At 36.7% G+C, this 22,174-nt stretch overlaps 3 protein-coding genes across 16 annotated transcripts; 2 read left to right on the top strand and 1 right to left on the bottom strand.

The window, feature by feature from the left end:
- Positions 1-297: 297 nt before the first annotated feature.
- On the top strand, positions 298-6,158 carry LOC140007547 (subtilisin-like protease SBT5.3). The gene is made up of 11 exons (XM_072050219.1): positions 298-556; positions 664-779; positions 894-991; positions 1,097-1,255; positions 2,435-2,543; positions 3,425-3,953; positions 4,065-4,162; positions 4,250-4,495; positions 4,681-4,795; positions 4,882-5,101; positions 5,260-6,158. The coding sequence occupies exons 1-11, from the start codon at positions 476-478 to the stop codon at positions 5,826-5,828; spliced, it is 2,340 nt and encodes a 779-aa protein (XP_071906320.1). The 5' UTR covers positions 298-475; the 3' UTR covers positions 5,829-6,158.
- A 1,658-nt stretch (positions 6,159-7,816) lies between these two features.
- LOC140007795 (vacuolar cation/proton exchanger 3-like) lies at positions 7,817-13,703 on the bottom strand. 3 transcript variants are annotated; one of them, XM_072051132.1, is made up of 13 exons: positions 13,301-13,703; positions 12,905-13,061; positions 11,895-12,152; positions 11,740-11,807; positions 11,348-11,376; positions 10,172-10,368; positions 9,860-10,072; positions 9,186-9,320; positions 8,868-8,984; positions 8,730-8,783; positions 8,524-8,640; positions 8,343-8,439; positions 7,817-8,237 (listed from the first exon to the last, which is right to left on the bottom strand). In XM_072051132.1, exons 2-13 carry the CDS (start codon positions 12,950-12,952, stop codon positions 8,215-8,217), a joined length of 1,356 nt encoding a protein of 451 aa, XP_071907233.1. In that variant the 5' UTR covers positions 12,953-13,061; positions 13,301-13,703; the 3' UTR covers positions 7,817-8,214. The 3 variants fall into 3 exon arrangements, with proteins under 3 accessions (XP_071907233.1, XP_071907232.1, XP_071907234.1); XM_072051131.1 differs by lacking the exon at positions 13,301-13,703 and adding an exon at positions 13,150-13,294; XM_072051133.1 differs by lacking the exons at positions 12,905-13,061; positions 13,301-13,703 and adding an exon at positions 12,342-12,744.
- Positions 13,704-15,824: 2,121 nt separating this feature from the next.
- LOC113690760 (uncharacterized) lies at positions 15,825-21,185 on the top strand. 12 transcript variants are annotated; one of them, XM_072051125.1, is made up of 9 exons: positions 15,825-16,114; positions 16,541-17,911; positions 18,009-18,081; positions 18,574-18,711; positions 19,798-19,875; positions 19,973-20,026; positions 20,150-20,349; positions 20,428-20,457; positions 20,817-21,185. In XM_072051125.1, exons 2-5 carry the CDS (start codon positions 16,746-16,748, stop codon positions 19,852-19,854), a joined length of 1,434 nt encoding a protein of 477 aa, XP_071907226.1. In that variant the 5' UTR covers positions 15,825-16,114; positions 16,541-16,745; the 3' UTR covers positions 19,855-19,875; positions 19,973-20,026; positions 20,150-20,349; positions 20,428-20,457; positions 20,817-21,185. The 12 variants fall into 12 exon arrangements, with proteins under 12 accessions (XP_071907226.1, XP_071907225.1, XP_071907224.1 ...); XM_072051124.1 differs by having other exon boundaries at positions 15,825-16,083; positions 20,150-20,457; XM_072051123.1 differs by having other exon boundaries at positions 15,825-16,090; positions 20,150-20,457.
- The last annotated feature ends 989 nt before the right edge of the window (positions 21,186-22,174 follow it).

Raw genomic sequence — 22,174 nt, 5'->3', positions numbered from 1 at the left:
TTCAGCAGTGTAAATCTTGGCAGGGTTAAGCGTGAAGCAATGACTTATTCATAGTTTAGATAAATTTGGAAATTAGATGGATAAGACTGATGGACCACCACATATACTTTATAATGCGAAAATTCGAGCTTGAAAGTTGCATGCTAAATAAGATTCCATATCTTAATTATCAGGAAATGGGGAAAAATAAACAACTCTGTCTTCCAAGATATTACACAAGTAGAAGAATCCTAATTGGTTGATTTCTCCTTCATTTTCTCTTAAGAAGATACATAGATCAGGACAGGACAGTTATAATCGATTGTTTCCTCCTCCATTTTCTCTATAAAACAAATAACTATAATAACGGCCACATAATAACTGAAACACTATAAATAGCTACATTTGTCCGGACTGGAGCATCCCTGAACAATTCTTTCTTGTGGGAGCGCACTAAAAAGGAGGAGGAAATTAAGGTTTCGAAAAAAAGGAAGCAATGAGAACTATTGCTTCAACCCTTTTCTTACTTCCCCTTCTTTTTTCAGCATTAATCAGTCCCTCTTTTGCTACAAAAAAGGTAAATAAAAAAATCAATATTTGTTTGCCTTAAATATATAACTCAGTTAGAATTATTTTGTTGAATTGAACAAAATAATTTTCTTCTTTTTAATTTATGTTTCGCAGCCTTACATAGTCTACTTGGGATCTCATTCACGTGATCAAAATGTAGAAGTCTCAGCCGTTGAATATGATAGAACAAGAGAATCCCATTATTCGCTTCTTGGATCATTCTTGGGGAGGTATGGAAGTGTGTATTTCTCATGAAGAAGCTGAAGTCCTTTGTTTTTCTTTTTTCCCCCTTAATTCAATGTCTAATGTCTAGCTTTTTATGTTTGAACTTCCACTAATAACAGCAGCGAAAAGGCAAAAGACGCAATTTTCTACTCTTATACAAGACATATTAATGGCTTTGCTGCAATACTTGATGAGGCAGAAGCTGCTGAGATATCAAGTACGAAATTTGGAAGTGCTTCTTCTTAAGCTATTGTTTATTGGATAGCTGTTTTTATTCTACTTTTTGTGCATAAAGGTTGACCTGTCTTTCATGACAATTCAGAACATCGGGATGTTCTATCAGTTTTCTTGAGCGAACAAGTCAAATTATACACAACCAGGTCGTGGGGGTTTCTGGGGCTTGAGCAAAATGGCCAAATCCAGCCATCATGGGCTCAGGCAAGATTTGGTGAAGACACCATCATTGCCAATATTGACTCTGGTGAGTTGATTAGCTCCCTTGGATTTATTAAAAATTCGTTTCAGCAAAATGCATTCTTGATGACTTCGTCATTGAACGTGAGTTTATTCATAATTCATCTGGGAATACTAAAATGGAAAAACTATCTAGTTCTGGAAGAATGCAAGTCATGTATCTTACCAATTGATCAATAGATGTATCCAAATCAGCAGCCTGATGTGTAGTTAATAAGCAGAAATTTTTCTCAAGATTCTTGTGTTGTCTTTTTCCTTGTGCAATCAGAGTATGCAACTAATAACTTGCACGTAGAACATTCACTTGATGATACAACAGAATTACTCCTTACGTTTATCTCATTTTTGCCAAAGATGCACGCCAAAAGGGTACTCATAATAATCGTCAACCGTATATGATTTTCATTTTTCTGAATCTTGTTTATGGTGCTGGAATGACCAACCATCTAATCGAGGTAGTCATCGTCAGGCATGGTTGACTGTGCAGTCACTACAAATTTGCTTGTTTGAGAAATGCAATTGGCACTGTAACCCCTTCTAAAAATTGAAGTCGCATTCTGCATTACCATAGGGACACAACAGGAGGAGATTTGGCAGTGACAATTTGGAAGCTCGTAGCAGAAGTAGCCCGGTTGTTTAGCTGTGACTGGTTCAGATTTCCCTACCTAGTTTTTTGTACCCTTAATAATTTGGTGTGAAGTGTAAATAGTTGAGGCCATCAGAGATGAACATTGAAAATCTCTAAAAATAAAAGAGTATCCAGCATGTGCATCTGTGACTGGCTCGGCGCATTGTTCTATCATCCTCATACTTGGGTAGAAAACAATTTGACTACCTCAGATGCAACATTTTCAGTTTGGAACGGTACCTGCAGGTCACAAAGTCTAAAGTTTCATCTCAAACAAACCTTTTGATGGATCATAGCGTCCGCATTTGTGCATTTGCATAGCTAATTGGCTGGATTAATATGATCATAAGTTGAAAAATGGCAAGAGTACAAGACATTAGCTCACAGGCCTCAACAAGATGGGATGAAATCAAAGATAACTTAATTGGCGATAGAGCCAAACCAGAAAGAAGGATCAGATTTCTTTCTTCTTACTTTTTTCTTCATTTCCGTTTAGCAATTGCTATCTCTTACTGGCTTTGTCCACCCTTATTCTTCCTTTTACGGGGATTCAAACAGGTGTCTGGCCAGAATCAGAAAGCTTCAGTGATGAAGGATACGGACCGATTCCAGCAAGGTGGAGAGGAATTTGTCAAAATGAGAATGATTCAACCTTTAAGTGCAATAGGTCAGATTTCTCTTTTCACCTTGATCTCTTTATCTGTTAACTTTCATTAATTACTTTGTATCTATCAAAGCATCACAGTACAATTCTTTTTTCCTTTAAAGATCCAGAGAAATTATTTATTTCATATCCTTTGAAAATTTAAAAAAGTTTTCATTTCTTATTAGTTGCAGATCCTCTGTAAAACACATTATAGGAAGTTGAAGAGAACTAGATTTTCTCCGAGTTCTAGAAGACTCTTGGTTTGAACTACAATTGATCCTTCACTTGAAAAGGAGTAACTTTATTGCCTGAAGTCTCGATATCTATACATCTGTGTGATGCTTATACTTGAATGACAATGTGTTTTGGTCTCGATTAATTGAAATAATTACTACAAGACCATAAAAAAGTTTCAATCTTTAACAGAAATCATAGTAAATTGTAAAGTCAGTTAGTCTCTACTCTTACCGAAAGTCATCTTCAAGTTGAACCATATGGTTTCCTCCTAAACAGATAATTCCTAAAAGGATCCTCCACTAAGATTGCTTAAAAATCTAAATATTTGTTTTTTCTCTATCAGACAACTGGTACCTCAAAATTTGACCATTACCTATTTTTATCATGCACAATTAGTGAAGATTCAAGGAATTGCCAATGTAAATATTCTGGTTTTCTTCAAAGGAATTGGTTTCCTTTCTTTGCACTAAAATTTGGGAACTGAACTTCCATATCGGACTCAAACAACTAAAAGAAGTTCGGAGTTAAGAAATAACGCATTCAACTTTAATAAAAATTTTTATGCTTTCACGAAAGCTAATCTCATAGGCCTCAGCCTACTTGAAGTCAAAATTAACTTCCACATAATATGCTCTGGTTGACATTGTTGCCAACTATGTATGAAGGAAACTCATCGGAGCAAGATACTTCAGCGAAGGATTTTTTAGCATGCTGACACCAAATGCAAATAGAAGTGTTTTTAACTCACCACGAGACGTTGCAGGCCATGGAACCCATACCTTATCCACAGCTGGTGGTAATTTTGTAGCCGGAGCAAATTTATTTGGGTTAGGAAATGGAACAGCAAAAGGTGGATCACCGAGAGCTCGAGTAGCAGCTTACAGGGCTTGCCAAAGTGAAGGCTGCCAAATGGCGGATATTTTGGCTGCTTTCGACATGGCTATCGACGATGGTGTCGATGTGATTTCAATGTCAGTTGGAGGGGGAATAATCCCTGATTATACTAGAGGCATTGCCATTGCCTCGCTTCATGCTATTAAGCGTGGCATTGTAGTTGTTGCTGCAGCCGGTAATGATGGTCCTAATCCTGATACACTAGACAATGATGCACCCTGGCAAATCACAGTTGGGGCAAGCACCATGGATCGACAGTTTCCTAGTTATCTTGTCCTTGGCAACAACTTGCGAATCAGAGTTAGTGTTTTTTTTTTCTTTTTCTCTTTTCTGTTCTTTTGTAACTGTCAGTAATCTTTATAGGCATTAGCTTGCATGATGCATTTGTTGATTAGAAATTATTCTCTAAAGGGAGAAAGCTTCTCGGATAAAGTATTACCAAACAACACGTTCTTTCCAATTGTTCCTGCCAGATCTGTTAAAGCTGCCAATGCATCAGATCCAGACGCGTAAGCTTTTGAATCTGTTAGGACTCCTAAATGTGATTTGATTCCCTCATAACCTGCAATATATTTGATATTTCCCTTTTCTTGCAGTGATATATGTAAGGATGGAGCACTGGATCCTACTCTAGCAAAGGGAAAGATCTTGGTTTGCCTACGAGGTGGGGGAATTGGAAGGCTGGACAAAGGCGTAACTGCTGCTATGGCTGGTGCTGTAGGATTGGTTGTTGCCGATTACCAGGGCTTGAATGAAGTTATCAGTGATGCTCATGTTCTTCCTGCTTTGGAAATCTCTTACGATGGTGCAGAAGCAGTTAACGCTTATATTAATTCCACGAGGTAAGATGGCATCTAATAACATTATCGTGTCAAGCAACTGAAGAGGAACAATCCAACAGTAACATATAGCTTGAAATTACTCACAATTCAAAAATAACCTGTTCTTTTTCATTCTAGAAAATTTACCAAAATATATCTGTTCTCCATTTCCTTTTTCTTTTCTGAATATTGAAATGTTTTGGCAGAAATCCTACTGCTTATATTACTCCCCCAACAACTGAACTGGGTATAAAGCCAGCACCAGCCGTGGCAAGGTTTTCAGGAAGGGGACCTGCCGGTGTCGCTCGAGACATCCTCAAGGTTAGTCAATTGAGCCGCTAGATTACTTTGTCATGCCATACTCCCTGATATCTTTCTAATACATTCCTATTTTCAACGCTTATCAGCCTGATATCATTGCACCCGGAGTAAGTGTGATTGCTGCTTACACTGAAGCACATGGGCCAGCATCTGATGGCCATGGTTTCGATAAGCGAAGAGTCCCCTATTTTGCACAAACAGGAACTTCGATGGCATGCCCTCATGTTGCTGGTGTTGTCGGCCTCCTCAAAACTCTCCATCCAGATTGGAGTCCGGCAGCAATCAAATCAGCTATTATGACCACTGGCAAGTCCTCACAACCCATGAACTTAAAAAAAAAAAACCATTATACTATTGAACTCTCCATCCAAATTGGAGAAAAACCCTGTCTAAACTTTCACTCCCTACACGCAATTTTATTATTGATCAGCATTTTGACATTTGGTTTCGAAATCACTTCACAGCAAGCACTCAGGATAACACTGGAAAGCCAATTACAGTGTTAGATGATCAACTTCATCCAAAGGGCACACCTTTTGCCTACGGAGCAGGACTTATCCGTCCTAGCCGTGCTATGGATCCTGGATTGGTTTATGATCTAACAGACCAAGATTACTTCACCTTTCTATGTTCAATGGGCTATAATCAATCCCAATTTGCGTTCCTAGTAAACGCCTCAGCCACGTGCCCGCCACCAATTAAGCTCTACAACTTCAATTACCCTGCAATAGCTGTTCATAATTTTAATGATTCAGTCACAGTTACTAGGACCGTGAAGAATGTTGGTTCCTCCCCAGCAACTTACACCGTCCATGTTCGCAACCCTGCTGGATTATCGGTTGATGTTCAACCAAAAACACTTGCTTTTGCAACAATTGGTGAACAGAAAAGCTTTAATGTCACAATTACAGCTACAAAGGCTGGTGCAGCCAGAGAATATGTGTTTGGATCGTTTACATGGTTAGATGGGAAGCATTCTGTAAGAAGTCATATTGCAGTAAAGGCATTCTGTACGAAGTGTCCACCATATTGATTCCTAACCTGAACGGACCCTCCCGGTCATCGGTGGACTCGTTTCAGATATAACTCAGCGTGACTCAGCTGATACTGATCGAGTACGAATCCATTGATCGCAAAAGTAACGGACAATGCCCATGAGACACACCGGCGGCATATTTTCATTCCATTTTTTCTTTTTTCCTCTAGATTTGGAGTCATGCATGGACATGAACCTCCAAAATTGTCAATGACAACAGTAGAGCATGTTCTAAAGTAGCAACAGTATGCGCCGGCAGGATTAGTATACAGACTCAAATAACAAGATATGAGACATCATCTCATTTCTTTCTTGTTGGCATACTAAACCAAGTCTAAAAATATTTATTTATTTATTTATTAGTTTTATTGGAATCAGGTTTTTAGTAGTTGTATGATTAAAGAATTTGTGTTTCATTTGGTAATTTCTTGTGTAAATGATTTCTCTTACAACAAGTCTGGTAGGTTATAAATAGGACATTAATTTAGACTATTTTCTCGAGAGAGTATAGAAGAATTTATCCGATTTTCTATCGTGATGTGACTTTCTTCATTATTTGAGATTTCAATAATATTGTGAGTTGAGTTTATTATTTTCTTCTCTTCCACATATATTTTGAGTGTTTGTTTTATCCCTCCAATTCTATATAACCTTGCACGGATTGATTATTATTAGAACTCTAAAATTTGGGTCCTACATTTCTGAATGAATTTTTTGAGAGTTATAACGTTATTCAACCATCTGTATTGATTTTCTTTCCAGTATTTTCAGGCTAATAAATCCTTAACAAGTGGGATAGGTTTTAATAAAGGAAATAAATGACTTGGGTTGTGGGTATAAATCAAACATATGTCAGGTTTGACCATTTCCCCTCCCCTCAATAAAAGATCATCACGCAGTGATTCCATGACGACATTGGGAAGATATGTGATTACAATTGTGGTTTGATACCAAATTAGCCACTTTGACAGTGAGATGGAAAGGGTCAGAATACAAGATGTGAATAAAATCAAGTCATTTTGATTATCAGAAGTAAAATCATTTTGAAAGTGAGATGAAAAGTGTCAGACTATACGAGTAAAAATAACAAAAAATTGCATTTTTTATTGGGTTAGAAATGCTACTGTATCCTACAGAGCATAAATTTGATATCGTACAAAGTTTCTTTTCTAATTCAATGAAATGTAGAAAATAATTAAGAGCTACTATTTGTGAACCATAATTGAGTTGTCAAAACTTAAGGACGACAATAACTTAGTTGCTTCTTAGCCAAATATGTCTACAATGACAACAATTGTGTGTCTTAGAGGATGGATGAATTCGGCGGTCCAGAAGGAGAGAGTGTAAATGAAAGATATCGTATTCGAGTACGGTATCTCATTTTGTCCATCATCGTGTCTTATTAAAGCATTATTTACATATCGATAACAGTTTCGAATATGTCATATATCAATTCTCTTTCTCAAAAATATAGAAGAAGAGGGTATAAGCGCCAATATCTTTCATGAAGGGACTAAGCCATAACAAATGGGAAGTTATACGACTCAACTCCAACCAAATAACTTGGATATAGCTAGCTCTTTTAGGTACTTGAATATTTCCTAATTATTCAGATCCATTTACAGCTATTGTTTCTGTGAACATAGTAGCTAAATAATCGCAACATGTTACATAGGTTAAGAAACAACATTTTGCCCTCCTTACCCTATTTTGCTCGGTATTTGCATGGTTCGAAAAAGGTATACATAAAGTATTATAATTCCTTGTATTAATTTTGCTTTTGCTTTTATTAGTAGTGATATTTTTCTCCACCTCAGTGCTTCGCCCAAAGTAAGCTAGTATTTTTATTCAAAAATAGCAGGAAAACACAATTACTAATTGTCTTTCTAATTTTACAGAATCAGATATATTCTTGCTTTCCACTACATACAATTAGTTAGAAGATACGTTAAAAAAAAAAAAAAATACTTCCCACTTCTACACAATTGATCCCTTCAACATTTTTTTTTCTGGTAAGTAATCAAATTGTCAATGAAGCTCATCCGTACATTCTTGGATTGCCTCAACTCCATTTAATCCTTAATTTCAATCTACTTCATTAAACTATGTATACATTCAGTTTACACTGTTATCTAACTTCTATGAAAAACACCATTCTCAACATCCAGCATCCTTCCACAGGGCAATAAAATCACCCAGCTGCTAGCTGCCTTAAAAGAGATGCAAAAACCTCATCGATATCTAGAAGTAAAAACTGACAGCAAAGAATGGTTCATCAATCATCATAACTCATATGAATTCAAGTAGGAATCTTCTGTTGTAGGATCAGAATCTGTAATCCAGCCTTCTTGTGACCATGAATATGCTATGTTGTGTAGACTTATTATGTCTTTTTGGGTTTGTCCTCTGCAGAATAATTATATTGTGTCATATTTCGAGCATCATCAAGAAAGCCTTTAGCAAAGCCAGCCTCCCAACACCCCCACCCCATTGTAAAGAGAGACAACTTACGTATGGATTTGGGGTCTATATGCACAAAGAAACTTGCAGCAACTATCAGATAGCAGAGAAGGAGCATCAACCCTTTAAAGTAATTAGATGTTCCCTCCTGCATGCAAGCACATATTAGATATTAAGTATTGAAATATTAATCAAGGAAAAAACACCCAAGCAATAGTTCAAAGAAGAATGCCTGCAGCATGAAGGCTACTACAAGCACAGTCATAAAGAGTGTGGCTGTCTCAAACAGCTGAAAGTTCAGATCCATAGGACGCCCCATTATCCACCCAACTACTACACAGAAGGGGATCTGCAATCATTGCAGCAAATATTACAATGCTCTTACATTTAGCAGTTCACCAATGAGTTTACAAACAATCTTATAAATTAACCACCTACCCCAAACATGGAAATCTGTGTCGAGGAGCCTATGGCTACTCCTAGTGAGATGTCCTGCAGGAATTTTGCGGGTACATTAGCAACTTTAATGCCAATCTGAACCTATGTCAAGTAAACGTAAACAAGTCAAGAACTCACAAGTTTGTCTTTTACTGCAAACATTACAGCTCCTGCATGTTCTGCTGCATTACCAACAATGGGAAGCAGGATGACACTTATAAAGGCCACCGGAATATTCATTGCAACAGATGCGCCCTGGAAACTGACTATGTAAGGATGCCTTACAAAAGACGAAGCAAGATAATATGGCAGGTATTTTAATAGGGCAAATACTGTGTGTGTTTCTTGTGCCATTTATGTCTCATCAAATCAAAGGACATGTATGCAATGTACCAGGAAAAACCACAATAAATTTGTAAAACTTGAACTGTATAAAGACTGTAAACATGTATTAACCTCTATTGCATTAACTAGGTACTCGGATAGGACTGATATCCATATAGTCAAAATTGATAGCCAGCTAATTGATTCCCATTTCGAAATCTGAGGGGCTTCTTCATCATCTGAATTGCTATCATCCTGACTCTCTCCCTGAATGAACATAACGTCTTAGAATCAACACTTTGCTCTCCAAACAATAAGAAGAGAAGTAGAGTCATATGTAATGCATGTTACTATATCGAGTAAATCTCCAGCATTGACTCTGAAATTCCACTAAATACACATCCCATGTAAATCAGAAAACTTGCCAGCACAAAATTGGAGAAGGATAAATTAAGAAAGATAATCCAAGAGAATACCTTTGGAAACTTGTAAAATAACTTCATATACAGTACTATAAATAACAGTATTATCTATAATTCTGAAGAGAAGATATTTGTCTAAAGTTCTATACTCTAGTGAACCGTCAATTTAACCCAATGACCATTCCTTCCCAGGCAGAGTTTAACAATTAGGCACCTAATTCACATATCTTGTGCATTCTGGTTCTTGGGCTGGGGAGGGGAGGAGGGAGGACATAGCAACATTATTGCATGGTCCATGCCTAGTAGCATGAAAGTCAAGAAAGGTGCCTAATGGTGCAAGATGGAAGAAACAATATATTATTATTGAACAAAAACAGCAATAACCTCATTAATTGGAGAATACATGTTCTTTTGGCTTGTCAGCTGGAAAAAAAGATAAGCACCATATGCAGCAAGCATAACACAGCTGCTAAACCTTGAAAGGGCCAACTCTGACTTCCCAAAATGTAACTCAGTTCGTGTGAAATGGAGGACAGCTGGGAACAACAGGCCCATTACTGCCATCAAGAGCAACCCCGAATTCATCACTGCATTTGCCTATCAAGTAAAATTTGGAAATTTTCAACTGTTCAGGCAGCCATGGAACAGCATCCCTAAAGGGATATTACAACACGTAAAATCAAGTAGTTGTCCAACCTTGTCAAACACTTGCTCCTTGTTAGAATGAACAATTCCACCACCAAAAAATGCACAGCCGAGCACAAGCAACATATTTGACAGAATTGAGCCCAAAAGTGACTGCTGAACAACGCGTATCATGCCACTTCTCAGTGCATACATTGATATTATTAGCTCCGTTGCATTTCCAAACGTAGCATTTAGAAGACCTCCCACTGCAAAATATGGACCAAAGTTTTTGCTGATTAAAACGCTAATAAACATTGCACAGGAACTGAAAGCATTTAATGGAGAATACAAAATTGACATTGCCAACATCCATAGGTACCCAAAACACATTCAGGTAGTAGAGACTTCTCGCAATATTTGAACAAAACAATTTGAGAAATCAGTAATAGCACACAAGTCGGTTCATAACTTTCAAGAGCTAGTAAAGCTGGACAAAACAGATATGAAAATGGCTATATGAGTTTATGGGTACAAATTTCTTGTTTTAACCATGGGAAAAGCAATAAAAATGCGGCCAAACCACATTCAAGAAGGGGGATGCAGTGCAACACAATATGCAAAACATGCTGGAAGGCAAAAAACATTGTATTAGTCTGAATTATCCATCAAGACCGAGGAGACATGCCATCCAACAAGTTGATGTGGTTGGTTGAAGTGGAACTGCAGGATAATGAGTTACTGTTGTCCGTTGAGCCAGTTATGCCTCTGTTTGTGTGTCTCACTCTCACATCACATCATCTTAAAAACACAAATGCCAACCGTTATTCTATTGAAGACAAGAATTCCACCTCATCCACATAGATTACAAAGATGAAGAGGATGAATCTAGAAGGCAGATGGCGTATAAATGATGGCAACGTCATTATCTTTGATCAGGCTAGTGAAGAAAGTCTTCATACAATATCATACACATAAAGGAAAATAGTAACATATAAGGCACAACAATAGTAGCTTATTAAAGAGAAGGGAAATAAGTTGTGAAGCTTGTACCTTTCCTTTCTACAGATCCTTTCTACATGGTAAGAAACATTTCAAAACTAGAATTCTTGAGCAAAACTGGTTATTTTTGGCATGACGTGAAAAGGAAAAAGTGGCCATCTATCCTGACATAGAGGACCGCTAACAACTAATAGAGAACCAACTAAACAGATAGCAAAGGATAATGTGAGCAGTTGGGAGAAGAACCTGTAGGTCCGGTGAAGAAAGCCAGCTGCCTACATAAAAATTAAGCTAACAATTGTCAGGCACTGAAAATTTGTCAGAGGCTGACAAAATGAACAAGAGCCTATGTTACATGGACTTGATGTCAAATTTGAAAATTCTTTGTAGTTGGTTACTATAAAACAGGTCCTGTATGTAGGAATAAAACAGAAGTATGGATTTGCACAAAATCTTCCTCTCTGCTATAGAGCACTATGTGATTTTCTTCTCAGGCCAAATGGCCAATGATACAGGAGCACATTGTATTCAGTCCAAAGGTCAAGCTAATGATGATCTGCCTCATTCATGTGATTCGCATATTAACACCCCCCAAAAAAAAAAAGTTAACATAGTCATAGGTTTGTAGTGAGCATTACTCTGTCGCCCAACCCAGTCGCTCTGCCAGAGGTATGATGCCTAGTAAGCTCAAAAGGAATACCCATCCCTGAAAAAGAGTTTACAAGATCAGGTGAATGGGAAAACTTACAGAAATTAGTTTGGTAAATGGTGGGAGAGCAAGAGACAGACTTACATGATGGCTTGTCAATTTGTCAACCAGTATTGCTAAAGGCCCACAAAGGACAAGTATATTTAGCTTATCAGATAAGAGAACAATTCTAATGCTGTTGAATGCCCGTCTAAGTATACATCTACAACTAATCTCTTCTACATCACAAAAATATCTGCGAGGAGCAGCATCAAGAGAAGATGTCTTTATAGAAATCATCCTCGGGCTGCTGAGACTCTCATCCTCAAGCTCAAGAACCGATCTTCCCTCTAGAGATCCCATCTGATGAATCAATATGCTTTTGTTAGATACTGTCACAGAAGCTCTGTCAAAATAGCTATAGAGCTCATCCGTTCTTTCTTCAGCCTTTGGCCTCAAGTCAGTATGATACAACACAGCTTATTAGAAATTTGCTAGAAAAATAAATAAAATGTCGACTTTTACTGCCTGTTAAACATGGGGCATGCATACTTTGGTAAGCATGAAGGAAGCCTGATGTTAGCAGAAGCAGCAGCAATCCAAAATAAAGTTGCGCAAGCCCCTTCCCCCTTGTTTCACTGACCTGAGAACTCATCCGATATTCAATTTGGGAGTGGCAATTGGTAGTTCTTCCACTATCAAACCCATTAATTCCTCTAGATTCACTTGATTGAGATTAATTGTTATAATCACAAACTCTAAATTTACCTTCTGCTTGGTGGAAAGAATTGAGAGCTAGACACAACAGAAAAATTTTTATCTTTTTCATCAAGTAAACAACTAAAAATTCCTAAGGAAGTTTGTGAATTTTAAGAATAACAGTGCAGTGATTAAAGGACAAAACAGATGTTTTTTATTTTTACTTCCCATGTTTACTCTTCCTATGTTTACTATCTTTCTCTTTCCTACACCACTCTCCCAAATTGTGGCAATGCTAACAGAGTAATCAAAGATTGCATGCAAGTAGGACAATTCATAAGATCATTTTCTCCTTGAGACTTATAAATAGACACGTATAAATATGCAAAATAAAAGTCAAGATGAAAGAAACTCACCTCAAGGTGGGAATTGACCCCTGACATAGATGAGTTCTGATCAGCCATCTTCCTCTATTGCTGTCCTTGCCAGGCTGATCATAAAACCAACACTGTCCCATCTCCATACATGAGCATAACTGTTCCACAACCCAATTCACCAAATCCAGCAAGAGATCTGCACAACCCCATAAATTATGAAAATCCTTTGACCATCACTCCGATACAAATGGTATCAGAAATTGCCAAGAATCAATAGAAAATACCAAAGTCTACGAAAGAATATCCACACTACTAGTCACCAGGAAATTACACATGAAAACCGATGGTCCTCATACTTAAAACTTAAGAAAATGCCTGGATTGATAGAGACAGATGCAGAGAAACTACAGTAACAACAATTAATGGGAATCACACCTTAATGAAGTCAACAACTGCTGCATGTCTGTTCAATGTCAAATAATGGGAAAAAACTTTTGATGGGCCAGTCAGCAAAACCATCAAAAACCAAAATTTGATAAGACTTTGTTATTTTCTTCCTACTTTCTCATCAAAATTAAATCTTTTCTTTTTTTAGAAGTCTTTTTGATGCTTAAAGCGTAGTTTTCGTGGCAAAGGCGGTTGTTGTACGAAAATAGAGGTGCTTAAAAAGTTGGTTTTCAAAGCAAAAATCTGTAGAAAATGTGAAAGATGAAACTACATTCTAAGCGTTCGATGTATTCGACGCAAGGAGTAAAACATCGGATCAGTCTGTTTTTTTGTCATTTGGCACGAAACACTTGCTGCCTTCTCCTTTTCTGGCGGCAATTCTGCAGGCCATTTTCCATTGAGTTTTTGGGTCTATCTATTCTTTCCATCCTGCCTGTTTCTTCTAGAGTCCGTCCAATGCATCATGCATCAAAGTAAGAATTTTTTTTTTTTTTTTGGTTCAAATAAAAAAAGATCCTTAAGTAAATTATTTTTTTTTTTTTGGGTTCAAATCAAAGTAAGATCCTTTAAGGATCAAAAAAAAGTTCGAGTATCCATGCATTTGAGGTTACTAGGTACCATCATTTTTTTCCTCGTCTTTTCTTATGAAAATGTACAAAAGACAGAAACAAATCACAAAAGAATTGCTGTATTTTCTAGTTCATCATTTTAGCATGAGGGAGGAGGGAAATGGATGTTGCAATCACAGTCACCATAGTGCATGTTGCTCTTAGGTCATCCTTGCGAAGTGGAGTGTAATTCACATGCCACGTCAGCATTTCACTTTCTTCTTTTTTATTACACTTTCACTCACAATGAATTACACTCTATAAGGTGTAATAGCATGGGTCGACAATTCAATCAAATATTTATTTTAATAATGCATAACTCATATCCCATAAATAAATATAATAATTTTTAAAAATAATTTTGTTATTTTTAAAAAATAAAGTACTAACTTTCATTAAATTTTTACCTTTTGAATTTTTTATTTTCTAAAAATGATATTATTAATTTTTAAGTTTGAATAATATATCTTTTTCTATCTCTCAAAAATAATATATTGTTATTTTTTTCAAAAATAATTATGCAAAAAATTAAACAAATATTCGATACCTCAAATGCGAAGATATCATAATAATCCATACTTAATTAATAATTCGAAATGTAATCAGTTGAACTCCATAACATAATATTACATAATTTAAATCAAATAAAATACAAATAATAACAAAATGAATACTAGTTTTAAATGAATACCTCCAATAATATTACATAAAAATGATTACTTTTAAAAATAAATTATTTGGGTCCCACAGCATCATGGATTACACGCATAATGGATATTATGCGTGTAATCTCCATGACATAGCTCCAATACCGTGTCATGGAGCGAACCCCCCATTACACTGCACGCTGTGAATGCTCTCAAAAAGATCATACGATTTGAATACTATTATTTATGTTATTTCAAACTATGTGTTGTAGCATCAAATTTTGTTGTATCAATTTATTGGAACAAATTGGCATAGAAAACTACCAAGAAATTACTGAATCAAGTGCTTGCTAAGTACTATTATGCTGAATTTGGCTCTTATCAAAAATGTTGCAACGCCTCCTCAAGACTTAATTTAGATGGCAGTGGCATTTTGTTGAGTGATATTAAGGTTCCGAGTTACGGCCTAGTTCAATTCTCAAGTTCTCCCCTTTTTCTTTCTCGTCGTCGTGAGACTTGAAATCTTTCATTAACCTCAAAAAAAAAAAAAAAAAAAAAAAAAACACACACACACACACACACACACCTCGCATCATTTCGTTGGATATGTCATCACTCTTTTACCGTACCAAGACTAGTTGGATACATGGCCTTTGCTGTTGCAGGGCCAACTAGCCCATGCAGTGAGTGACCAAAGAGGCCCAACTTGATCTGGACCACTCATTTCAAATTTAAAAATCAATTGAAATAAGTGATTCGAATCAAGTCGGATTTCATTGAATCAATCTTGGCTACTCACGAAATCAAAAAAAAAAAAAAAATCATAATCAATCTTGGCTACTCACTGCATGGTCCAAATCTACCTGTTCTGATCCAGATTGGTCCAAGTTCCAACCCATGCATAAACCTTTAGCATTTTTGGAATTGAGCCTTACCCTCTCTTTAGAACACAAAACATGTATGTATATGTAGACGTCGAGTAGTCGTTGATAAAAATCTAAATTATTTGCTATTATGTTATTGTTAGTATTATTCTTTCTAATTTTTCCTTAATCTAAAGGTTTAAATGAGTTAAATCAAGCACAAATATAATACGGCCCTTCTCAGCTCGAATAGTGAATAATAAATTTGATTCTTATGATCAATTTATAATATTTAGGAGAGTTGTTTATAACTCATTTGAGAAAAAATAAATAAAAATAAAATTGGAGCTCAAACGAAAAAGAAAAATAACTCTTATTAATTTTGCCACCCTCGAGCCCGTCTTTAAAAGTGAAACCGCACAACGAAAACGGCTTCCGCTGCCCCTTTCATCCCACTGTTCCATTACCGAATGAGGACATAGCCAGTAGCCCACATGAGAATTCACAGAATAAAATCCCTAATCTCCAAGTTCACCCTGAATTGGACTGACAACTCCGAGAATTCCCAGTCGACGGCAGCTAGCGGGCGCTCAAAGCTTCGGTCTTCTGACTTCCATCGGTGCAAGCTGCCTTCGAAATTTCACGGGAAATCTGTAATTTGTATGCTCTATGTATCTATCAAACGTACGTAGTTTGTTATGTGGCGTCCCATGTTACTGGAAATTGTGCTTCGAAGGATGTACTTTGTTCTGGCTGGCGAAAATGTCACCCGTGCCGATTGAATTATTTTTGTTTTCCTTTTTTTTTTTCGTTGCATGAAAGCGAGTAAATTTTAAAACTTGAAGTTTTTAAAAGTTCCACAGAACAATTGAACAAATATGCGATGCTTTTTTTTCAAAAAAAAAATTTTTTTAAGTTTCAAAGTTTCTCTGGCTTGCTTACTTAAAGTTGTTGGGCAATTTTTTTCTCTTTTTCAGATTTTACTTCTTGTGCTACCAATTTATGTTTTTTTCTTTTTTATTAATTGTTGGGTTTTAAGTCTCCTGATTTGTTTTGTTTCCATGTTGCTGGCATGTACTGCTTGTGAAATTTCACTGTGCTTTTTTGCAGCTCTTTACCTCAATATGATTGCGGTTGGATTGCGGGTGGCATAATTTCTGTTCATGGAGCTAATTGCTATGTTTTAGCCTTTAGGATGATTTTGTCCAATGCGGTTGCTCTTTGCTCTTAAACATTATTGGGAACATTGTTGTTTTTGCTCACATGCTGCTTCAGTTGGGCGAGAAGGGAGATTTCCAATAAAGATTGTGAGGCAATGGGTTGGTCAGAAAAGGATTTCTGTATAAAATGTGATGAAGGAGGGAACGTGTTGATCTGCAGAGATAGTAGATGTCCCATTGTTGTTCATGAGAAGTGCCTTGGATTTCCAGCTAAATTTGATGAAATGGGCAGGTTTTATTGCCCATATTGCGTGTATAGGCGAGCCATTGAAGAAGCGCATCAAGCAAGGGAAAAGGCTTTGTCAAAAAAGAAAGCTTTATCAAAATTCTTGGACACAAAAATGACAAATGGGGACTGGCAAACACAAAAAACTGAAATATCAAAACGGAAGGAGTTAAGTCAGTTACCAGGTGTAGATAGCACAGGTAGCTTGAATAGTGGGTGTAGACCAGACAAGATCAATGTCCATAATCATACTGCTCGACTTGTGGAAGACCAAAATGAAGGCAGATTTGCTCCTGAATGTAGCAGACTTGTTTTGCTATCTAAAGAAACTGGTGAATCTATTCGTGGTGATCAAAATGATGTTTTGTGTAGTAACACAGGTGATATTGGAGGATCAAGTGATTGCAATTGCCGCATTGTTGTGGTTGGGCATCGAACTGAGTCAGGACCTATAGTTGCCTCTGGTAATGAATGTGTATCTTCTGACAGAGAGGAGACAATAAAACGGTTTGAAATGGTGGAAATTGGGAATAAGGTTCAATTACATTCTCAATGGCAACAAGATGATTTACGTGGTAAAGTTGTTGAAGATCAGCTAGATGACAAAAACTTGAGGGAGTCCCCTGCAGTAGAAAATCGCGGAATGGAAAACCATCTCTCTCCTGAAGCCAAAAGGGTTGGCAAAGATGGAGATATGTTGCGCGAATATGATGGCAGACTTGCTGGTGAAGAAGTAGAGAAGGAAAAGGTGCTAGAAAGTCCTGCAATTTCACCCAGTCACTCTGCATTGGAGATGCATTTACAGGAGAAAAGAGCCGGTCAAACTAGTGATTCAATATGCAAAGACTCCAATGCTGCATCAACTGGCAAGGCTTCTAAACAAAATGATAAAAGAAAAGAAGAAAATGCAGAAGCTACTTGCTTCAGGAAATTGTCTCGAAATTCAGCTTCACATCACAGAGCTAGTTTAGATCAGTTTGAGAAGATTCATGCATGCGGCAAGTTGAGAAAACTTAACAAACCTGCACCTCAATGGTAACTACTCAATAGGCTCGAGTCTGCTTCCGTGAATTCTCTTAGAATCATTTATTTGCATTTATTGTGTTTTTTTACCTTGATTTTTCTTTTTCAGCTCCATGATCTTGTGTCCCAATGCAAGGCGTAAAAGTTTACCATGGACAGATGCAGAGGAGGAGATGCTCAAGGTACAAATTATTGCCTTTAGATGTTGCTTTGTACAGCTTCATTACATTAAATGCTTCTAACTGTGAGAAATTATCCGCAAATCTCTAGAGCTTGTGAAGCTTATGTTAAGTTGGAAAATTTGATTCATTCCACAATCCCTTATAGTTAGAACAGGGCATTCTTGCGTTCCATGGAACAAGTCACCTTGAGCAGTTCCTTTTGACACAGAATTCCTGCTCAGGGAAGAAATCATAATCCCATAAGATTTGATCTTCAATATGCTGCTGTTTTGAATTGCTCCATATTCTTTTTGTGAAGAATATCTTTTACAGGTTGGGTGGTTTCATGATTTTGCAGCTTTTTTCCACAATTTGCTCTTAGTTTAATGGTAATTAGGGTAAATTTATATGTGATTGGTGCAATACTGAATTATCCATACTACTTACTTTTTTGGGATCACCAAACCTTAATGTGGGATTTATAGATCTATATTCACTAATTCTTGCCAACAGGAAGGAGTTGAAAAATTCTCAACTGACAGGAACAAGAATATACCTTGGAGGAAAATACTGGAATTTGGCCGGCATGTCTTTGATGGTAGTCGTACACCAGTTGATCTCAAGGATAAATGGAGGAACATATTGGGCAAAGTAAGATAAATGGTTAAAAGGGAAGCAACCTGTGATTGAGTAACAAGTAGATCAAGAATGGCTCTGGGCACATGTTTGCTTAGACGTCCTTAAAAGTTAGGTGCATGAATATTCTTCCTCGGAATTTGTCAGTTGAATGTACATCATTGTTTTTCTTTATTTTATTTCTTTAATCTGCCAATGATCAGGATGGGTCAGTTGGCTCTTAGATGAGTTTAAACAGAACCTTTGTTTAAACAGGTCCTGCCTTTTCTGTTAGCTCTCTCTCTCTCTCTCTTTTATAGGAGCTTTTGAAGATTTGAAGTTCTCTCTCACCATACCCTTTTGGACATTTTGTGACATTTACCATTCGAAATCTTGGAACACATTTTTTCAAAATAAGGACTACATAGTATTGAAATGTCAATAGAAGAAAAACTCTGGGAAATAGGATGAGGTGCCCAATTACTTTATGCCAGAGATGGAGCTCTTACTGGAAAAGTTAAAAGATATCACGCCATATGTCCATACTAGAAGTGAATGAGTTCAGATAGTAATTACAAACATTATTGTTAGAACTAGAATGGACAACAAAGTGCTTTGGGATCCATTGACATGAAAAGGCAGTGCAGAGGTCTATATGGATTACTTGATCAAAAGTAAATTTTGACTTATACAGTGATAACCTGTTCAATCAGCACAATAGTAAATAATAAACCATTAGCATAATTCCTGTATAAAGCATATGTATAGTTCTACAAGATTATCTCATTTTAGAGAGTTGAAAGCTTAATAAACAAAGCATGTCATTATCGAGTAATCAGCATAGAAGTATCCATGCGTATAATATTCATGATTAGTTGTCATCTTAATGAGAATCCTCATGTGCATGCATTGTTGTTTGTAGTTTGCACATGTTTTAGGTGGATATGCTACTTATGCTAATTGTCTACATATCATGTCCTAGCACATTGAGCAGGATGACATTTCTCATGTTTCCAGTTATAGGAAGACATGATTAGATATGTTTGGTATTTTCCATTAAATGCAGAAGCAACGTGGAATTAACCGTAACTCTTCATGTTTTCTTTTCACTATCTTGGCCAGGTATGTTGGAAAGTCTTGCAACTTCCAAATGCTAGTCAACACATAAATCAGCAATAATAACATGTTTCAGCAAATTTTGTAAGAATTTAATGTTCTATCCCTGCTGCTTATAACCACTATTTGGGATGTTGCTTAGTTTTATGACTGAATAGGACAAAATTTCTTTTAATTCAAGTTGCGCAGGTAACTTCATGCATCCTATCAATGTCAGAGGATATGACACTTTTTGGTAAGGGTAGTTTTTGTTCCTTCTTTATCAGAAATTAAGTGCATGACAAAGTAAACTCCTTTTGATCTTGGTCATCTGTATTTGTGGTTTAGATTTTAACAAAACCCCGCTCTTTTTCTCCAGCGACAAAGTCAATAAATGCTGCATGGAGAAAACTGAATCTGGAGGCAGCTGAGATTGACTGATTCCTTGTGTTAATAAATCACTTGATGATTAGCAGTGCTTGAAGAGACACTTCGAAATTCATGAACTTATGAAGATAGCTCTTCTTTCCTCTAAGTGTATGGCATGCTGAGAAAACAAGAAAAGGATGAGAAAATTTTGTAAGTTTGCTGCTACTTATTTTCTGATTATAACTTTTGTTATGATGTCAATGAACTCTGAGCGTCTACTTGGTGAAGCAAGATCAGCCAGCATCTTGGCAATTCAAGGTGCTCTTTCTTGTTCCTTATATTTTTCTGATCAAGAGTGCATTTTGTCAAATACTTGCATAATCACGTTCGTCCTCTGTTTCAGTTTTTATCCTTCATAGAAGAAGCATTTGTAGACAGAAATTATTGTTGCCCTTAGTTGTTTGGGAAGCTGATGGAAATTTCTAAGCCAAAGTTTACCACTACCTTTGTTTTAGTTAATTCTAAGTGGAATATCAAATAAATAGGACTTCAATGGTATCCCCGATTAAATAGTACTTCTTAAATAGACACATTATTTTAAAACTAAAAACTCCTTCTGTCTTTAGCCCTCTGGGATAAATATTTCATGTTGCCTCTTTTTGTTTGTCATGTAACAGGAACTCTTGCCCACCCTCGCATAGCAAGGGAAGGTCCAGGATGCGCTAATCCTGCTCCATTACCAAATGTCGACCATCATGTGAATGGATAAGATGTTAGCAAAACGCCAGATTGCAACCATTCTTCTCTTTTTCTTTCTTTTGGGGGAGGGGGCGGGGTTGTTGGTGTAAAGGCTCCATTTTCAATCTTGAAAGTCTCTGTAAGGTTCGGCAGGGAATGGTTCCTGGAGAAAACACTCCTGCAGAACTCAAAAAATTGTATACGTCCCCCTTTTTCAACTCTGTTGTGCATTTTCCTGGAGAGTACATAGTCGTCCACACACCCTCAATCGTTCAGTTTGTCGATTTAATCAGACTTGTTAGTTGATACACCCGTGCAGGTAGTGAATTATTGACTGATAACATTTTCAAGAATATATATATATATATATATATATATGCTGTTTCTGAATCCTGGCCAAGGGCCATTAAACAATTTGCGTTGTGTCAAACAAACAATTAAATGAAGAAACCAATCAAACTAACATAATAAAATTTGTTCCTTTTGTAGGTAGTATTGTTCATGCGACTAGAATGACGATTCTAGCACGCAAAAACGGGAGCAATCTTGTTCATCCATTCAATAAAAATGAAACCATCGTTGCTTCCTTAAAATTATTTGTGAACTCAGCATTTTGTTCCTTCTGTTAAAACTTTTGCATGCATGATCATCCGCTCATTCTCCATGCATGTTTTGAACATTTGTTGAAGGCAAAAGCATTATCTGAACTGTGAATTACAAGTCTACAAATGGAAAAGTAAAAGAAAGGCTATTGATGAAATTGACGGCCATGCTGATGGAGGAGGTGCAAGGATGGTGGAAGAAGATTTAATGGTGTTGGCATCGGTCAGTTGTTGATAAGAGGAAGGGCAAGGTCAATTCCACCTCCATTCTTGATGTAGACATTTGGGACGGTAGAAGATCCAGTGGCCAACTTCATAATATCCATGGTTCAAAGTCGCGGTCACGGTTGCGATCACGGCCCGAACCATTCCACATCAATCTCGACATATCGGTCGCGATTTTGGTGAAACGCAAATTTTTGAAATATTTAATATTGTAAAAATTGTAAAAAATATGATAAAAAAATAATTAAAAAATTGTTATGAAACAACTAAAAGTGTGGATGTCTCTTTGTATTCCCAAGAGGATTAATTCATGATTTATGACTACATTATGTATAGAAGTTACAATCCATAATTCTATTCATGTAGTGGAGAAACCGTTTCATAAGTTTCTTCATATTCTTGTAATAGTGGGTGTTTAATAGGATTGATGTACCTTTAATCTTGTAGTACCTATATATAGAGGGACATTG

This window comes from Coffea arabica, chromosome 5c, assembly GCF_036785885.1.
Source record: "Coffea arabica cultivar ET-39 chromosome 5c, Coffea Arabica ET-39 HiFi, whole genome shotgun sequence".
NCBI classification, from domain to species: Eukaryota; Viridiplantae; Streptophyta; class Magnoliopsida; order Gentianales; family Rubiaceae; genus Coffea; species Coffea arabica.
The sequence above is the reverse complement of the archived record's forward strand: the minus strand, read 5'-3'. Positions and strand labels throughout refer to the sequence as shown.

Bases quoted from the DNA above. Each gene is read 5' to 3' on its own strand.
- LOC140007795 (XM_072051132.1), bottom strand. From the start codon at position 12,952: ATGGCTGATCAGAACTCATCTATGTCAGGGGTCAATTCCCACCTTGAG. The intron at 8,985-9,185 runs GTTAATACATGT...GTCAGTTTCCAG, and splicing joins ACCTAGTTAATGCAATAGAG to GGCGCATCTGTTGCAATGAA. The intron at 8,440-8,523 runs GCATTCTTCTTT...GCTTGCATGCAG, and splicing joins TAGTAGCCTTCATGCTGCAG to GAGGGAACATCTAATTACTT.
- LOC113690760 (XM_072051124.1), top strand. From the start codon at position 16,746: ATGGGTTGGTCAGAAAAGGATTTCTGTATAAAATGTGATGAAGGAGGG. The intron at 18,082-18,573 runs GTACAAATTATT...TCTTGCCAACAG, and splicing joins CAGAGGAGGAGATGCTCAAG to GAAGGAGTTGAAAAATTCTC. The intron at 18,712-19,797 runs GTAAGATAAATG...TATCTTGGCCAG, and splicing joins GGAGGAACATATTGGGCAAA to GTATGTTGGAAAGTCTTGCA.
- LOC140007547 (XM_072050219.1), top strand. From the start codon at position 476: ATGAGAACTATTGCTTCAACCCTTTTCTTACTTCCCCTTCTTTTTTCA. The intron at 992-1,096 runs GTACGAAATTTG...ATGACAATTCAG, and splicing joins AGAAGCTGCTGAGATATCAA to AACATCGGGATGTTCTATCA. The intron at 3,954-4,064 runs GTTAGTGTTTTT...TATTCTCTAAAG, and splicing joins GCAACAACTTGCGAATCAGA to GGAGAAAGCTTCTCGGATAA.